The sequence below is a fragment of the Ochlerotatus camptorhynchus genome, unplaced genomic scaffold, assembly GCF_037179485.1.
Source record: "Ochlerotatus camptorhynchus isolate MF236.1 unplaced genomic scaffold, CSIRO-AGI_Acam_v1.1 ptg000094l, whole genome shotgun sequence".
Lineage (NCBI taxonomy): Eukaryota > Metazoa > Arthropoda > Insecta > Diptera > Culicidae > Ochlerotatus > Ochlerotatus camptorhynchus.
The window spans coordinates 5,727,116-5,741,880 of NW_027040584.1; the positions used below are offsets into that span (position 1 = coordinate 5,727,116).

Here is a 14,765-nt window from a genome sequence, read left to right on the forward strand (position 1 = left end):
CCGAGACACAGTTGTATGGGTGATTCCCAGTTGTCTTCCGATCCATCTCATGGTCGCAGTCGGATTTTCCATGACGGCGCGCAAAATTCTCCGGCGATTTTCTTCTTGTTTCGATGACATCTCAATAACCACTGAACCGATTGTTATGAAATTTTGCACATGTAAACAATTCACTCCAAACTAGTTATACACAAATTTTCGTCAATTTTTACCCACGGATAAAAAAAAGTTACACACGGATAAAAATGGTGCGAGTACAAGTCTTACATGGCAATAACAGCAACTCGATGATTAAAAAGGAACCCGACTGCCTAGTGGAAAACGTTTTTGCTTACTGAGCAGAGACCGTGGGTTCAATCTCAATCAAGCTCCTTCGCGTTACATGATCGTTAGGACATCAATTCAGCTTATCGTTAACCAAAACGAACTCTTCTGCAAACCCAATCCTATTACCCAATATCCCAGTGAGTCCCCCCCTAACGCTCATATATGAGTCAATTTCACTCAAATATGAGTGACATGTACTCATATTTGAGCAAAAATTTTCTCATTCTATCAGCCACCTGCGCTTTTGCAAATTTGAATGAACGGGACTCACATAAGTATTAGATACATTTGCCGTGTAGGTACGAGAATAAAGAAACCTGGGGTTCCATAAATACTTACCTGATTTTCACATTGCTGGGTGAAGCAGTGGTTTTTCGGTTCTTAGTGTTTTGAGGATTTTAAGTTTCGCTTATTGGTATTTCGTAAGTGGTTGGCCCATAATCGAGCAATCAGTACCACCACTGCTAAGTACATCGATCGCACGACCAATGATATTCCATCATTGCTCAACAATTACATTCTCCAAATAGTAGAACTGCCCCACGTTACAGCCAGTTACAGATATCGAAATTCTTCCCAAACGGCGATTGATTTATGATTAAACATTGAAATATGATCATGAAAAAAAAAATAAGCAAATCTATGAATGAGATGAGTAAACACAAACACTATGACTGGAAATAAAAGTGACATGAACACTGGAAAACAAAGCTACTGGAAACAAAGCTAGTAGGTTCTAAGACCACTACGATACACTACTACAAGTTACAACTGAGAGAAACATCAACACTCAAACACAACACCAAAAAACAGATTCTCCGCGCGCAGCCTTCATCGCGAAGATGAGGCCAATCTGCTCTGTCAATTGAAATTCGCAGTAGGTCCGGAGAAATTTGGAAGGAAACGTTACACGCACACTATAACTTAGTTAAGGACATGAGTATCGAAAACGGTGGCAAATTTTGACGCTATTTTTTTGTTTTTGGGAGGTCGGGATTATGTGCAATGATTTTCGTTTTTCTTTTATTTTTTTTTTTCTGAGGACGAGGAAAAGCTTTCAAACAATCCTGGTCCCTTCCCGATCGTACCGTGCCGTGGCACACCGATCGCGGAGGGTCCCCAGGGGTGACAGGAGTATGCATTAGCAGTGGTATAATTAGGGTGAGGCATAATTTCAAACTGTACTCAGTCTCAGTCGTTTTGGGTCTGATTCAAGCGATTCGCTACTTACTTCCGGCGGATTTGGGTCCCGATTCGGTTTTGCCTTTGGCGGTTTTGCGCGCCGCCGACGAGGGTTCTAGTTTTTTCAACGTCGAACTGGCACTGGCCGCCCGAGGCCGGTTCTGCGAGCCAATCTTAGTACCGAGTGTGAGCTTAGCGCGTGAAGGATGGGTCGTGGTGGTGGTGGTGGAAGATGTGATGTTGGGGATGGAGTTGTTATTGCATTGATCGGGCTTGGTAGATGGCGGTGGTGGGACTTGGGTCTGATTGGGAAGATGATTATTATTGTTATTGTTATTGTTGTTGATGGTATTGTTGTTCTGGATGTTGCTGTTGTTGTTGTTGTTGGTGGTGGTTGTGGTGGTGGTGGTGGTGGTCGAGGTCGCCACCGGGGGTCTACTGGGAGGAGCGGAATGCACTCTGGTGGGGCCACTTTGGGGCAGAGTGTTGCTCTTAGAGCGGGAATGATTGGTGGTTGTGGATAGGGTTGCTAGAAAAAAATGGTAAGTAATCCGGAAAAGAATAGAAAACAAATTAATATGAAATGTTTCTATCGAGACTAAGAAAGAGAGAGAGAGAGAGATAGAGAGAGTGTGACAGATAGAGAAAGAGCTTTCTGCTACTGAAGTGGGTGGAAGGAAACTTAGGAAGCGTAACTGAAGGGGAAAACCGTGATGGTGGTGAACAATGATAATGCATGAGTTGATGGGATGATGTATGATCGATTCGGATGAGTATGTATGTAAAGAACAGAATTGGAACGTGTTGATTTTTGTTGTAGGTAAGAACGCCTTCATAAATCGGAGAGCATTGCTATGCTTTGAGAAATTGTGATTTGCTTTTGTAAAACTTGAGTGATCAAAAAGACAATTATTTCCAACGATTTATATAAAGAACTTAGTCCACCCAGAGGGTACTGACGAATGTTATTAATCAATAGTTCTACGAAACCTATCTTTAATATGATCGCTACCTTATTTGTAGTAGTTAGAGTATCGTTAATAATTTCATTAGAATTGTGCACCGTAAATATCATACCAATAGAAACGTAATCTTTTAATCATCAAGCCTGAAAGTCAAAGTAGCATTTTTCCAATTAAGGCACTCCAATCATTTCTAGGATTTTAATCCCAACCTCGATTACACCGCCGTGACAAACTATCTCAATCCGACTATTTATCTACCTATTTATCTATTCTATATATCTACCCATCTATCTATCTCTACACATACACCGTCTGTCTGTCACAGAAGGAAGACGACATCCATCCATTTTGCTAGAAAACTACCGATTGTATGCGGATCTCGTATATCTATGTATGTATATATCTGTAGACACATATGATGTAACTCCATCCCTCGTAACCAGGAAAAATTGAACAGAAAACGAACAAAACAAAACAAAAAGCTAACTCTCCCTGCTTCCCCGGAGCAACTGGCTGGTTGTTGTAAGTCAAGTGTCTAGGAGTGTGAAAGTTGATAATGGCGATGACAATCTTGCCCACACCTTTCTACCATCCGCTTGCTACTAGACAATAACCACCGGCGTCGGAGTTTGGGATTCCAGTTTCGCATTCCAGACTAAGCTAGAGGACGAGCAAGGAAGACTACTGCGCTAAACTATTTCTGCACCGAGCGAACGAACCACACTTGAGGAGAGGATAATTGAGGGTGGTTTGGGAGGTTAGTTCCGGGTGTACCGGAATAAAGATGAATTAAAGTGAAAGCGTTAGAAGGTTTTTCCTGTTTTCACTGTGTGGGGTGTGAGTGTGCTTGTGTTTTTAAAACTGCACGGACAAGGGAAGCGACTCAACATTGAGTTGAATTCTACTCAATTTTGCAAAACGTTGATTTTCTCACAAAGTGAATAGCATTTTCCGAGATTTTCCAAGATAGACATTCTCGAATACTAGGAAAATCGCGAGAGGATTCGCTCAGTCTATTAGTATACTCCTAGACTGAGTAAAATTTTCATTGATTTTCCTGGAAAAGATCCGAAAATTTCATTCGCTTTGTAAGCAAATCCACTCATTTGAGTCGATCTCGTCGTCCGTGTGGAGGTTTACCGCTATTATTCTGCTGGCTAGCTGAAGGTGTTGCGGTGGATGCCAATCTTCATTTATCCTTCGTTTCGCGTTTGAAATGGAAAAGTGCTTGAATAGGGGACTCCCTTAGAGCTTCGCAGGTCTCATCCACTGGCGTGCATAGGTGTTTAATGGAAGGGCAGGCTTTTGCCTATTAATATTAACGAAGAAAATTCCTAGAAGTTTAACAGAGGAGTTGGTAGGATGCATCAGCCACATGTTTTCTTCATTGAAAGACTTTAGGAAAGAGGCTGTTCAGGAAAACTCATTGGGCTCCCGGCTATTTTTTCATTTAAATGGATGTTCAAAACGAAATTGAATGGCCTTGTTTCCAACACTTATATGATTATTCAGAATCGAGTTTATACCTATTCGGTTTGGAGATACTCGATTTCCGAGAATTATCACTCACTCATTCCCGGGATGGAAGTAAACCTTAATATTGAAATACACATCATTAATAGAGCTCTGGTAATTTAAAAGAATGTCATTTGGCAGAATGTCGATGGGCTTCTCACTGTTTAGAAAACGAAAAATCATAAAATAATAAAATTATTTAAGTGTAAATTCATGGCAAATTTGCTAATTGGGATATTTTTTTCAGTAAATCAAAACTCCAAAGAACTGCTCGAAAAATCTACTTAGAACATTAAATTCTTATTTCTTTTTGGTTTTTTTTTTTTTTTCATTCTGTGGTGTCACTTCCCAAGCAACACACATGTTCTAGAACAGTTTATATAACATTTGTATGGCTTGATTTGGTTGTATAGAAGTTTACTCAACATAATTCTATGAATTTGTGTTACTTGGGTTGTTGTTCTGACATGTTCTGAGATGCACGAAGAGGACTCATTGATATTAAAGGGTGTCCACGATGAAATTGCCACACTATGAAATTGCTCTAACTTTTTAACCGTTGGGTAGAATTTAATGAAAATTTGGGTGGATTTAGTTCATAGTGCATTATTTACATCCTGCAAGTTTTAAAGTCCTGTGATCAAAACTCGCGGAAATGGAGTCGAAAGAACAGCTCGTGCGTGATAAAATCTTGCGCATTCATCACGAGAACAAGGATCTCTCGCATCGTTCCATCGCTAAAACGTTGGGAATCGCGAATTCCACGGTGTCGCGAGTGATTAAGCGGTTCGAGGAACGGTTGACCACCGATCGGAAGCCCAGAAGTGAAGGAAAAAGTATTCCGTACAACACCAAAAATCACAACCGCGTAGTTGGGGCCTTCAACCGAAATCCGAACGCCTCCGTTAGGGATGTGGCTAAGAAGCTGCACCTAAGCCGAAGTTTTGTCCAGAAGGCCAAAACTAAGGCTGGGCTTCGAACGTTCAAGGTACAAAAGGCCCCTAATCGCGACGAGAAGCAGAACAAGTCCGCCAAAACCCGTGCCAGGAAGTTGTACCTCAACATGCTGACGAAAGTTGAATGCTGCATCATGGACGACGAAACATATGTGAAGGCCGACTTCAAACAGATCCCCGGCAACCTGTTTTTCACGGCCAAGGATAAGTTCAGCGTTCCGGAGCATGTCCGCACTCAGAAGATGTCCAAATTTGCGAAGAAATTCCTGGTTTGGCAAGCCATCTGCACGTGCGGGAAGCGGAGTGCACCTTTCGTGACCCAGGACACGATGAACGGACAGGTGTACATAAAAGAGTGCCTCCAGAAGCGGCTGCTTCCTCCCCTGAAGGCCCACAACGTCCCAACTATCTTCTGGCCGGATTTGGCCTCATGCCACTACTCCAAGGACGTGCTGAAGTGGTATGCGGACAATAAGGTCAATTTCGTGCCGAAAATGTTCAACCTTCCCAACACTCCGGAGCTCCGCCCCATCGAGAAGTACTGGGCGATTATGAAGCAGCACCTTCTTAAACGACCTAAGGTAGTGAAGACAGTCGAGGAACTGAAGAAAGTATGGGTTTACATGCAAAAAACGGTTGATTCACAGGTTGTGCAGAATCTTATGGCCGGGGTTAAGGCCAAGGTGCGGGCATTTGCGTATGGACTGTAAATAAAATACGAGTAAAATGGTAAAATGAAGTTTAATAGTTATTTCTCAATCCCTGAAAATTTGATGGCAATCGGATGAAAACTCGAATTTTGCGAATCAATTTTGTGTGTGGCAATTTCATCGTGGACACCCTTTACCTCGGATTCCACTTCCCAAAATTCCATTAATACCCCGAATTTCATTTCTCCGTATGACCCGTAGCCCCTTAATTTAGGGGATATGGCTCTAATGTTGGCCTATGGATCTAACATTAGGCCCATAGCTAAAATGCTGCTATTTATCAATTTTATCTAGATGAACGCGTCATTGGGACGGTACTAATAGATATTTTTGGTCACTATTGAAAATTTAGTCGATAGCTGAATTTATGTATGGGCCTAAATTAGGGACATTTAGGCCGACATTACATCCATTTCCCCTATAAAATAACTTTTCAAAGAGGGAAATGTTGCCTTCCATATTAAAGTATGCACAGCATAACAAATTGCAAGCCCATTATTTATTTCTTTGATTTTTTTTATTGAATTTCAATACATAATAGAAAATTGAATACATGCTTTTTAAAACAAAAGATAACATTCAAACTTAATCACCACCTAAGGTATGTTCCAGTTAGTATTTGGTCGCTTCTTTTTAATTTTTGTAGCGCCTCTAGTTGTCGTACCAAGAAACTATTGACAGCGTTTTGATCCGGAAGGATTATTTAGTAGAAAAAGTTTCATCAGGATTCCTATACTTGTTTAAAAGTTATCGAAGATGGAACGTGACATTCGTGTAAAAATTCTGCACACTCACGTGCAAAATCCAACGTGGTCAGGAGGAATGATTGCAAAGGCTCTCAAATCTCCAAAATCGACTGTAAATACCGTGCTTAACCGATACCGGGAAACAATAACGTTGGATCGTGCAAAACAAAACAAACGTAGAAGTGGAACATATGACCGAAAACTACGAGTGAAGGTCATAAGGGCAATCCAAAAGAATCCTGGGATCTCCGGTCGTGATTTGGCAAAAAGTTTCAGTGTGGCACACAGTACAGTTCGGCGAATCTGAATGCGAGTAGGTTTCCGGTCGTACCATGCCAGCAAACATCCCAACAGGACGCTGAAACAAAACCTGGTTGCCAAAAACCGTGCAAGGAAGCTGTACGAGCAAGTTCTGTCCAAGTATAACGAATGTGATTTGATGGACGATGAAACTTACGTAAAAATGGACTTTGAACAAATCCCGGGCCAAAACTGTTACTTTGCTAAAAGTCTTTGAAGATAAGTTCACTTGCAAGTTGCTGATTTGGCAAGGCATCTGCAGTTGCGGAAAGAAAACAAAGATTTTCATCACTGGAGTCAATGGACAACTTTACAAGGAAGATTGTCTCCAAAACATAATTTTGCCGTTCATTCAATCACACGAAGGTCCCGTAAAGTTCTGGCCTGACTTTGCCATTACAGCCGCGATGTCATCGAATAATATCGATTTTATTGAGAAATGCATCAATCCACACAAATTGTCCAGATTTTCGTCCCATTGAAAAATTTTGGGCAATTATCAAGCGCAAATTGAAGAAATGTGACAAAACAATCAAAACACCATCTGATTTGGAGAAGTGATGGAAAAGGATGGTGGATGAGGTTGACAGTACTACTGTGAAAGACATGATGAGAGTTGTTGGTTACGCCAGCTTCAAATGTGTGTCACGTACACCCACCGCTGATCTACGCCACTGACGAGTGAGTGCAACCACACCCACCGGCATACGAGGGATTTCCGCGCGATGAAAGGATAAAGCGGACAGGGGTTGTAAACAACGAAAACAATAGGAGAAGTAAATTGATAGTTGGCAGACGCCGAACAGGGAAGTTTCTTTGTCACTTCAAAAATACTTATAAAGCTACTTATTAAACTATACCTAGGTGAGCTTAACATAGGGGGAGAGGTAGCTCATCGATTCTTCCGGTTCGCATCCTAGCATCGTGCTATAAGGTACCAGGCGATAACCAGGGTAGTTGATCGATAGCTCGATGACGTTATTTCGTTGGCGTCTGCAATGGGAAATTCTCATAGCAGGCGTTGACGATGGGACGTTGTCGAGTTGTTGAATAGCAACTATCGTGGTAACTCACCGATTACCTGTCGATCTGCCAAATTTGGAAAGACGTCTGCATTGAATTGTCTCATATAATAATATTCCGCCCACTATATCACAAGAAATTGCGAGTAGCTGAGTGGAATGGAGATAAGTTAAGCATTGGGTACAGGACCAAGTCTCCCCTGGGTGGTGCCAAAAGATGAGCGCAATAGAATCATCAAGTTGCCATAAGGCACGGAATGAGACTATTGCATGGCTGGGTAGTCAAAGTCTTCCATTCGTTAGTCATTTCAAGTGGATTAGAACAGGTTTAGGTGGGCGTTGGCCAGAGTTGGATTTTTCAGATGTAATCCTGGATAGGACCCTGTCATTGAACGTCGCGTGAAAGTGGAACTTAATGAAGTCCTAAGTACTTTTTCGTAGTTTTTAGTTTTCGGATTTGAAAGATCGTCGGTTACAGTGGCCTGCTTACTGAGCAGAAAAACGCGGTCCCAGGTCCTTACATATCAAAGAGATTTATGGTAAAATCGCTTGTGTATCGTGTATTTTGCGAAACTCGTTGTTGTCGTTGGTTCCGGGTTTGAATGGATACACAAATTTGAGCAACGGTATTATGTGATATGAGGGACTCGGTGGCCTTAGAGCAACCGTTTTTGCTTACTGAGCAGAACATCATGAGTCTAATCTCAGGCCCATCCACATTCAAGATTCGTCAATCGTTTTATTTGTTAATATGACTACATGGTAATAACAGCAACTCGGTGATTAAAAAGGTGCTCGTCTGCCTAGTGGCAAACGTTTTTGCTTACTGAGCAGAAGACCGTGGGTTTAGTCCCAAGCTCCTTCGCGTTATATGATCGTTAGGACATCAATTCAGCTTATCGTTTACCAAAACGAACCCTGCTGCAAACCCAACCCTCTTATCCAACATCCCAGTGATTCCATCAAAGCGAGTGTCATGTCAACACAATCCTTCCCATTCCTTTCTTGACCTGTGTTCGGGCGTGGCTGGCGCTGGTATGGCCTAATTTAAGAACACCAGTTTTTACACATTGAGGATGTCCCAAGCATCGTCTATTGGTTCTCTGTGTAATTACAGCTGATCTGGCAGTAACAGAGTAGCAACCGTGGGCGGTCAATCAAGCTCAAGCAAGCTCAAGCTCTCGAGTTGTTTGGATGGGTTATTCAAAAACATTTGATGTAAAGCGAGTACCCCCATTCCCTTCCCTACTCTTTTGGTGCAATATACAATTTCAGATAAATATCTGATATTCACCCCTCATATGTTGACAACCATCAAGCAAGCAACTCCTCGTTGTATCTCATCTACTTCTGCGTTTTCTATATGCGGGTGGCCCTAATGGCAGTAAAATATTTCAAATAAAAGCTTTATATAGAATTTTAAAATTTTCCAACTGCTAATAGTTCAAACAACATCTCCTCACTAACAAATGCACGGACAAGTGGATATTAAATATTTACACTACAACAATTTTCGTTTTAAAAACTATTTATAGAGTAAGCTGAAACACCTCCCCCACCCCGCTCTCTAACAACCCTAATGAGATTGAGCAAATGTTTTTGAATAATTTATCTGAACATACCAAATCGATAAGATAAGAAAATTCGAAGTTATTTCAGTTTGAAACTTCACTTATATTGATATGAGTGAGGGAGACGGGATATATTATTACCTCCTCCCCCCCCCCCCCCCTCCCATCCAACTACACATATGAGATAGAGCAATTGTTTTTGAATAATTCATCTGAACATACCAAATCGGCAAGATAAGAAACTCCGAAAATATTTCAGTTTGGAATTTGACTCCCATTGGTACACCGGCAGTGTTGGCAGAAAAGGGATTTTTGGTGTTTAAATCAAACCACAAATATTTGAATAGTTACAACTTTTTTTAGATACATTATAGCTTTGTTCTTCCTTTGGCAAAGTTGTTAGGCACTTCCTGGACTATATTTGAAAATTGTGGTCTCTAGGGATAAAAATGCAAAAAAGTTGGTTTTCCCATACTAATTTCCATACAAATTTTAAACGCAATGTCGGGTCAATGTCGGGTCAACATCGGGTTGGGGTTTGATAGAAGTCAGGTTGGTGTCGGGTTGGCTTAGCTTTTTCGCCGGATTGTCGACCAGAGCTCCGTTTGTGTGTAGGTTACACTCAATTGAATGATATAGGGTTAACTACCCCATTTCCGGCCTATTTAGCCCAACCCGTACTTAGTCTTTCTTAATCTAGTGCAGGCAAAAGGTGTGCGTTTGACTTTGTACTGTCGCATTAATGGCCCTTCGCTCATTTTCAACTTCTATTCACTTTTCATACTGCCGTACTCTAACGGAACTATACACCTACCCTCTTCTAAGATCATTATCTAGCTAATAAATTATCACACTAAAGCTTCATGTTAGATAGCATTTCCAATCAACTCTGAAAATCGCAAACACTTTGTCTGTGAAATACTGTCAAATACCGATCAATGTGGGTTTTTTGGAATCGGGCTGACATCTAGAAGCCAATAATCGATGTCCGACGCCATCTTGAAATTCAAGATGGTGGCTTCCGATTTCAGAAGAAATGTCACATAGCCTACAAATGGTATTGAAAATCAATTTTCAGCATCTACGCGTCGTCCCCGTTCCGAAAATACCCAGATGACCGCCATATTGGATTCCAAAATGGCATCGGATATCGATTTTCGGCATCTACGCGTTGTCCCTGTTCCGAAAATAACCATATTATATGCTCAGAAATTGTCCTAAATACCCAAGATTTCAGTATGCTCATTGTTCTGGAACTATTCAACAGCTCAACACGCAACAGATATGAATTTCTTCAAAATTCCCTGATATTCTTGTTCAACTTGAATTTCTTTGATAATATACGAACTTTCCTGAAGTTCTGCGAGCTTTTCTGATGTTTTGCACATTGCTGAAGTTCAGTGAACCTCTCTGAAATTCTGCAAAGTTTTTGATGATCTACGAATTTTTCTGAAGTTCTCCAAAAGTTATCTGAAGATAGACAAAGTTTCTTTGAAGTTTTGCAAATTTCTCTGAAGTTATGCGAATTTCCTTGATGTTCTGCCTATGAACTTTCCTGAAGCTCTGCAAATTTTTCAAGTTTCATGAAATCGGAGAAGGTCATGTCAGATAGATTCGACGACGCTCGACAGCCCTATGGGGTTGTACGCAATTGTGACGTAGAACTACGTGGTCTTATATAATAAATCTCATTTGTTAACTGCAACAGGAGCTTGTGTTTTGTGTAGGAATAGGAATTTGAGTGGGGTTCTCTCTGTTTATACTCTATAGTATGACGTGCTTGACAAAGATGGACCCGGGACGGGACTTGACAATCGAGCTTCTCACTCTTCTTAATGTTTTAAATGAATGCCCTTCGGAAAGTTGTGCGTGGTCTTTGACGGAGTTGACCGATGATGCCAGGAATGTGAAATATTTTTTTCTATTTTGCATTTTATTTGGAGTTTCTGTTGCAGTTTAGCAGCGTGTACATAATTTTTGCTCAACACAATAAAAGCAACCATAAACAAACAACAATATCCATCACTTAAAAAAACGCAGTACACTCAATTTTTCAACATTCCTTTAGCATATATTAACAATTATTCCGGAGTGATTTGAGATTTGGGCGTAATTGTATTTGTAAACAAACACGTCAATCACCGATTTCTCGCGAATAAAAGCTCAATCTCGAAAAGTAATAACACTATGAGGTAGAGGAATGATTCCTCTATCATTTGGTATAGTTGGTTTGTGAGATTGAGCTTTTATTCAAGAGAAATCAGTAATTGACGAATTTGTTTACAAAAGCAATTACGCCCAAATCTCACTCCAGAATGAACAACGCCATTGACGTCAACATTGATTCCGGCATCACTGTCAGCCAGTTTGATGCGATCCTTCTGTCGTTTTTATTTCACGGTTGTCAAATCAACCAATCAGAAACTGGCTCTGATTTGACAGCAAATTGGCTTGAAATCGCTACCCGATTGTCAAGTCCCGTCCCAGACCATAGCGACTCAAGAAGAGCTACTGATTCCGATCAATAGCGGTGCGGCTTCTTTCTACTTCTATGGATGCTCATGTGCGATGCAGCACGCTGCTTGCAGGCAGCTTTCCGTTGTGTACTGGAGAACAATGTTCAACGCCACGTGCCCAAAGCACTGCTGCTGCTGATGCTGATGATGCCCACGACCGGACACCACCACACACGGTGATTGAATAAGCACCATTTGGTGAGGTCGGATGCTATTCAACTTTGAAATCTGTGTTATCATAGCAACAGTTGCACATTCGTGCAATTTTCAATAGTGACATTTTGAAAAATGGTTAAGTATTAAATTTAACAGATGCGTAGAAATATTTCTGATCGGTTGGTGATAAAATTATTGAAATTAGTCCAGGGGCAGCTGAGTTATTAACGCTCCAAATCTTTCATAATTTTGTTACATGTTCCATTTTTGGTTTTCACAAAGTGTACCCCCATATAGAAACCACAGACGTAGTCCTACGTCAAAATCACTTGAAGGAAAAGCTCTTTCCGAGAATCCAGGCCCAAGTAACAGTTTTTGCTTCATCTGTTATTTTTGGCTTGTAAAACCTCGAATGTTGATGGGGAGAGGACGATCTTAATATATCGTGAATGTTGTTTGAGGATGGCACGTAAGAAACGTTCTTTCAAGGAAATATTTCTAGAAATCTTTCAATAAGTTTAAAAAAAATATTCAACAGTATTTGAAGCGACATTTGAGTAAGGTCCAAAATTCAGGTTAAAACTAGTCCTACCCCCAACCTGTGCACGCGAGTGGTCATCATAACCGAAAGCAGTTAACCGTTGTCGTTCCAGGTATGATTACTAACCTACGGTTGTTGACGCACATTTTGTAATTTACTCGAACAGATGATGAAGAGGGAAACAAAGAGAGGGAAGATGAAAAGTGACGATAGAGATTTAAGTAGTGGAGAAGGGGGGTGGGGGTTGGAAGTACAAAACATTAAAGAGATTTTTTCTGGTACTCGTTCATGCTGTACATTGGCCTAAACTGCATGCTTTCAACATTCAGGAGAGAACGGAGTTGGAGTATCGCATTTTGTGTTCGTTCATAGGCTGGTATGTGGAAGTGGATTGTTTAGTGTGTTTTTCCCTTCTGCTAACGTGTGTGTGTGTGTGTGTGTGTGCGCTCTACTTTCCAGGACAAATGGGGTTTTGTTCCCACACACTTAAGGCGTAGAGTGTTGTTGGTAGAACAAAAAAAACAAGTGGAACCAAAACAATTAAACCGTAAGGATGAGTGAAAATCAAAGAAAACTAACTATAGAAAGAAAGAGACCCGCATTTCGAGTTATAACGGGCGAAAGAATCGTCTAATACGGGCGCGCTCTACATGTACATACATCGAGAAGGAGAGAGAGATAGTGACGTATTCCGGCAGCTTGGAATGCCATTACTTACTCGGTCTGGGTCGGCGCTCCGGTTGCGATGGGGTCGTGGCCGTAGTAGGCGTCTTCTTGTTGTGCGCTTTGGCTGCCGAGGCAGCGGTTGAGGAAGTGGCAGTGCTACCGGAGCGAATCTGACGCTTCGGTGAACCTCCTACGACGCTGGGTACGCTGGGTACGCTGGCATCGGGTGCAACGGTCGGACCGACCGATTGCGATCGTCCTAAAAATTGAAAAGCAAAGCTTAGACTCTTTGTTCATTTCGGGAGATCCTACCGCAGAACGAACCTTTATTGGATATCTTCTTGGGGCTGCTCTTCTGAGGGCTACCCTTCTGAGGGCTTCCATGCCGCGAGAGACCCGTCTTCTGTGGACTTCCCCGCTGGGGACTGTCACCCTTGGATCGGGGAATCGCTGGCATCAGTTTCTCCCGAGTGGGTGATGGTAGCAGAGCTCCCTCCTCGGCATCCGGACCCGTAGTGCGCTCCAAGTGGTGTCGAATGTTGTCCTTTCGGCTACGGGAAAACGCCAATCCGTCCGGAAGGGTCTTGCCGATTTCGACTGGCCGTGCACTGCCGGGAATCTTACCGCGGCCCGGAGCGTACGGCTTCGTTGGTGAACTCTTCTTGTTGTTTTCCTTCTCCTTCTCCTCTTTGGTGATGGGTCTGAAATTAATTATGCTTTTAGTAAACTTGCTCCTAGTCATATATAATATCAACGTAGTGGGCACAACTCACCTGACACTGGACGCCAGCGACAGGGCACTCAGCGAGCTTCGCCTGGACACCTGTTCCCAGAGCTCTTGCTGCTTGTTGAACAGCTCCGGATTGATCTCTCCGCCCCATCCTCGGTTCTGTAACCAAAATCGGACAACATCATAATTCAATTCTGTATGTAAATAACGAATCCTGCCTTACCCTGTATTCACCGGCTTTCTTCCGCAGTTCCAGCACTTCCTTGTACCAGGCGCTATCCATGGCGGCACTGTTCCGCAAGGCGGCTCCTCCGTCCGCTTCCGGTTCGAAACCGTATCGCTCCTTCTCCGATTTGTATGCCTTCAGCTTGTGCTCGACCACCATGTCGCGTCTTGCGGGGGGGGGGGGGACGAAAAATTAGAGTTACCGCGTTATTGTCATTGAAAACAGAAGAAACGCATTTAGCAAAATTGGTTGATTTGTTGGAGTGATTTTCCAAACCCCCCTCTCTTGCTAGGATGCAGGGGGGAGATGGTGGGCTGTAAAAGTGAACCATAATTACTTTTCATGCTGCGGCTTTTCGGCGTCGACGTCGTTCACCAGCGGTTCCAGTTCGTGAGCGTTCGCTGCAAGTGGGTTAGATGGAGGTGAAACAGAAAGGAAATATAAAAACAAAGAGGAAGAGAACAAGATGAAAAGTGAAATGTTCCGTTAAAAATCACCGACAAGAACGCTAGCAAGAAGAAGTCATTAAATCATACATATATAGAGAGAGCAACATGTAACGTGATGCAGAAGAGTATATACGGTAACTAGCAGTATATTTTTTTTGTTTTGGTTTGAAAATTTAGTACAATACTG

At 42.1% G+C, this 14,765-nt stretch overlaps 1 protein-coding gene across 11 annotated transcripts in view; it reads right to left on the bottom strand.

Annotated features, from left to right (window-relative positions):
- Positions 1-14,765, bottom strand: part of LOC135698743 (uncharacterized) — a 161,364-nt gene that overhangs the window by 15,347 nt on the left and 131,252 nt on the right. For 9 of the 11 annotated variants that reach the window (XM_065218854.1, XM_065218853.1, XM_065218857.1 and 6 more), the window contains 6 exons: positions 14,467-14,530; positions 14,127-14,295; positions 13,947-14,062; positions 13,498-13,874; positions 13,226-13,432; positions 1,559-2,038 (listed from right to left, as the gene is read on the bottom strand). In XM_065218854.1, the coding sequence (XP_065074926.1) occupies positions 1,559-2,038; positions 13,226-13,432; positions 13,498-13,874; positions 13,947-14,062; positions 14,127-14,295; positions 14,467-14,530 (1,413 nt within the window). The remainder of the gene's footprint in view (positions 1-1,558; positions 2,039-13,225; positions 13,433-13,497; positions 13,875-13,946; positions 14,063-14,126; positions 14,296-14,466; positions 14,531-14,765) is intronic. The other 2 variants (XM_065218859.1, XM_065218858.1) reach the window with 1 other exon arrangement.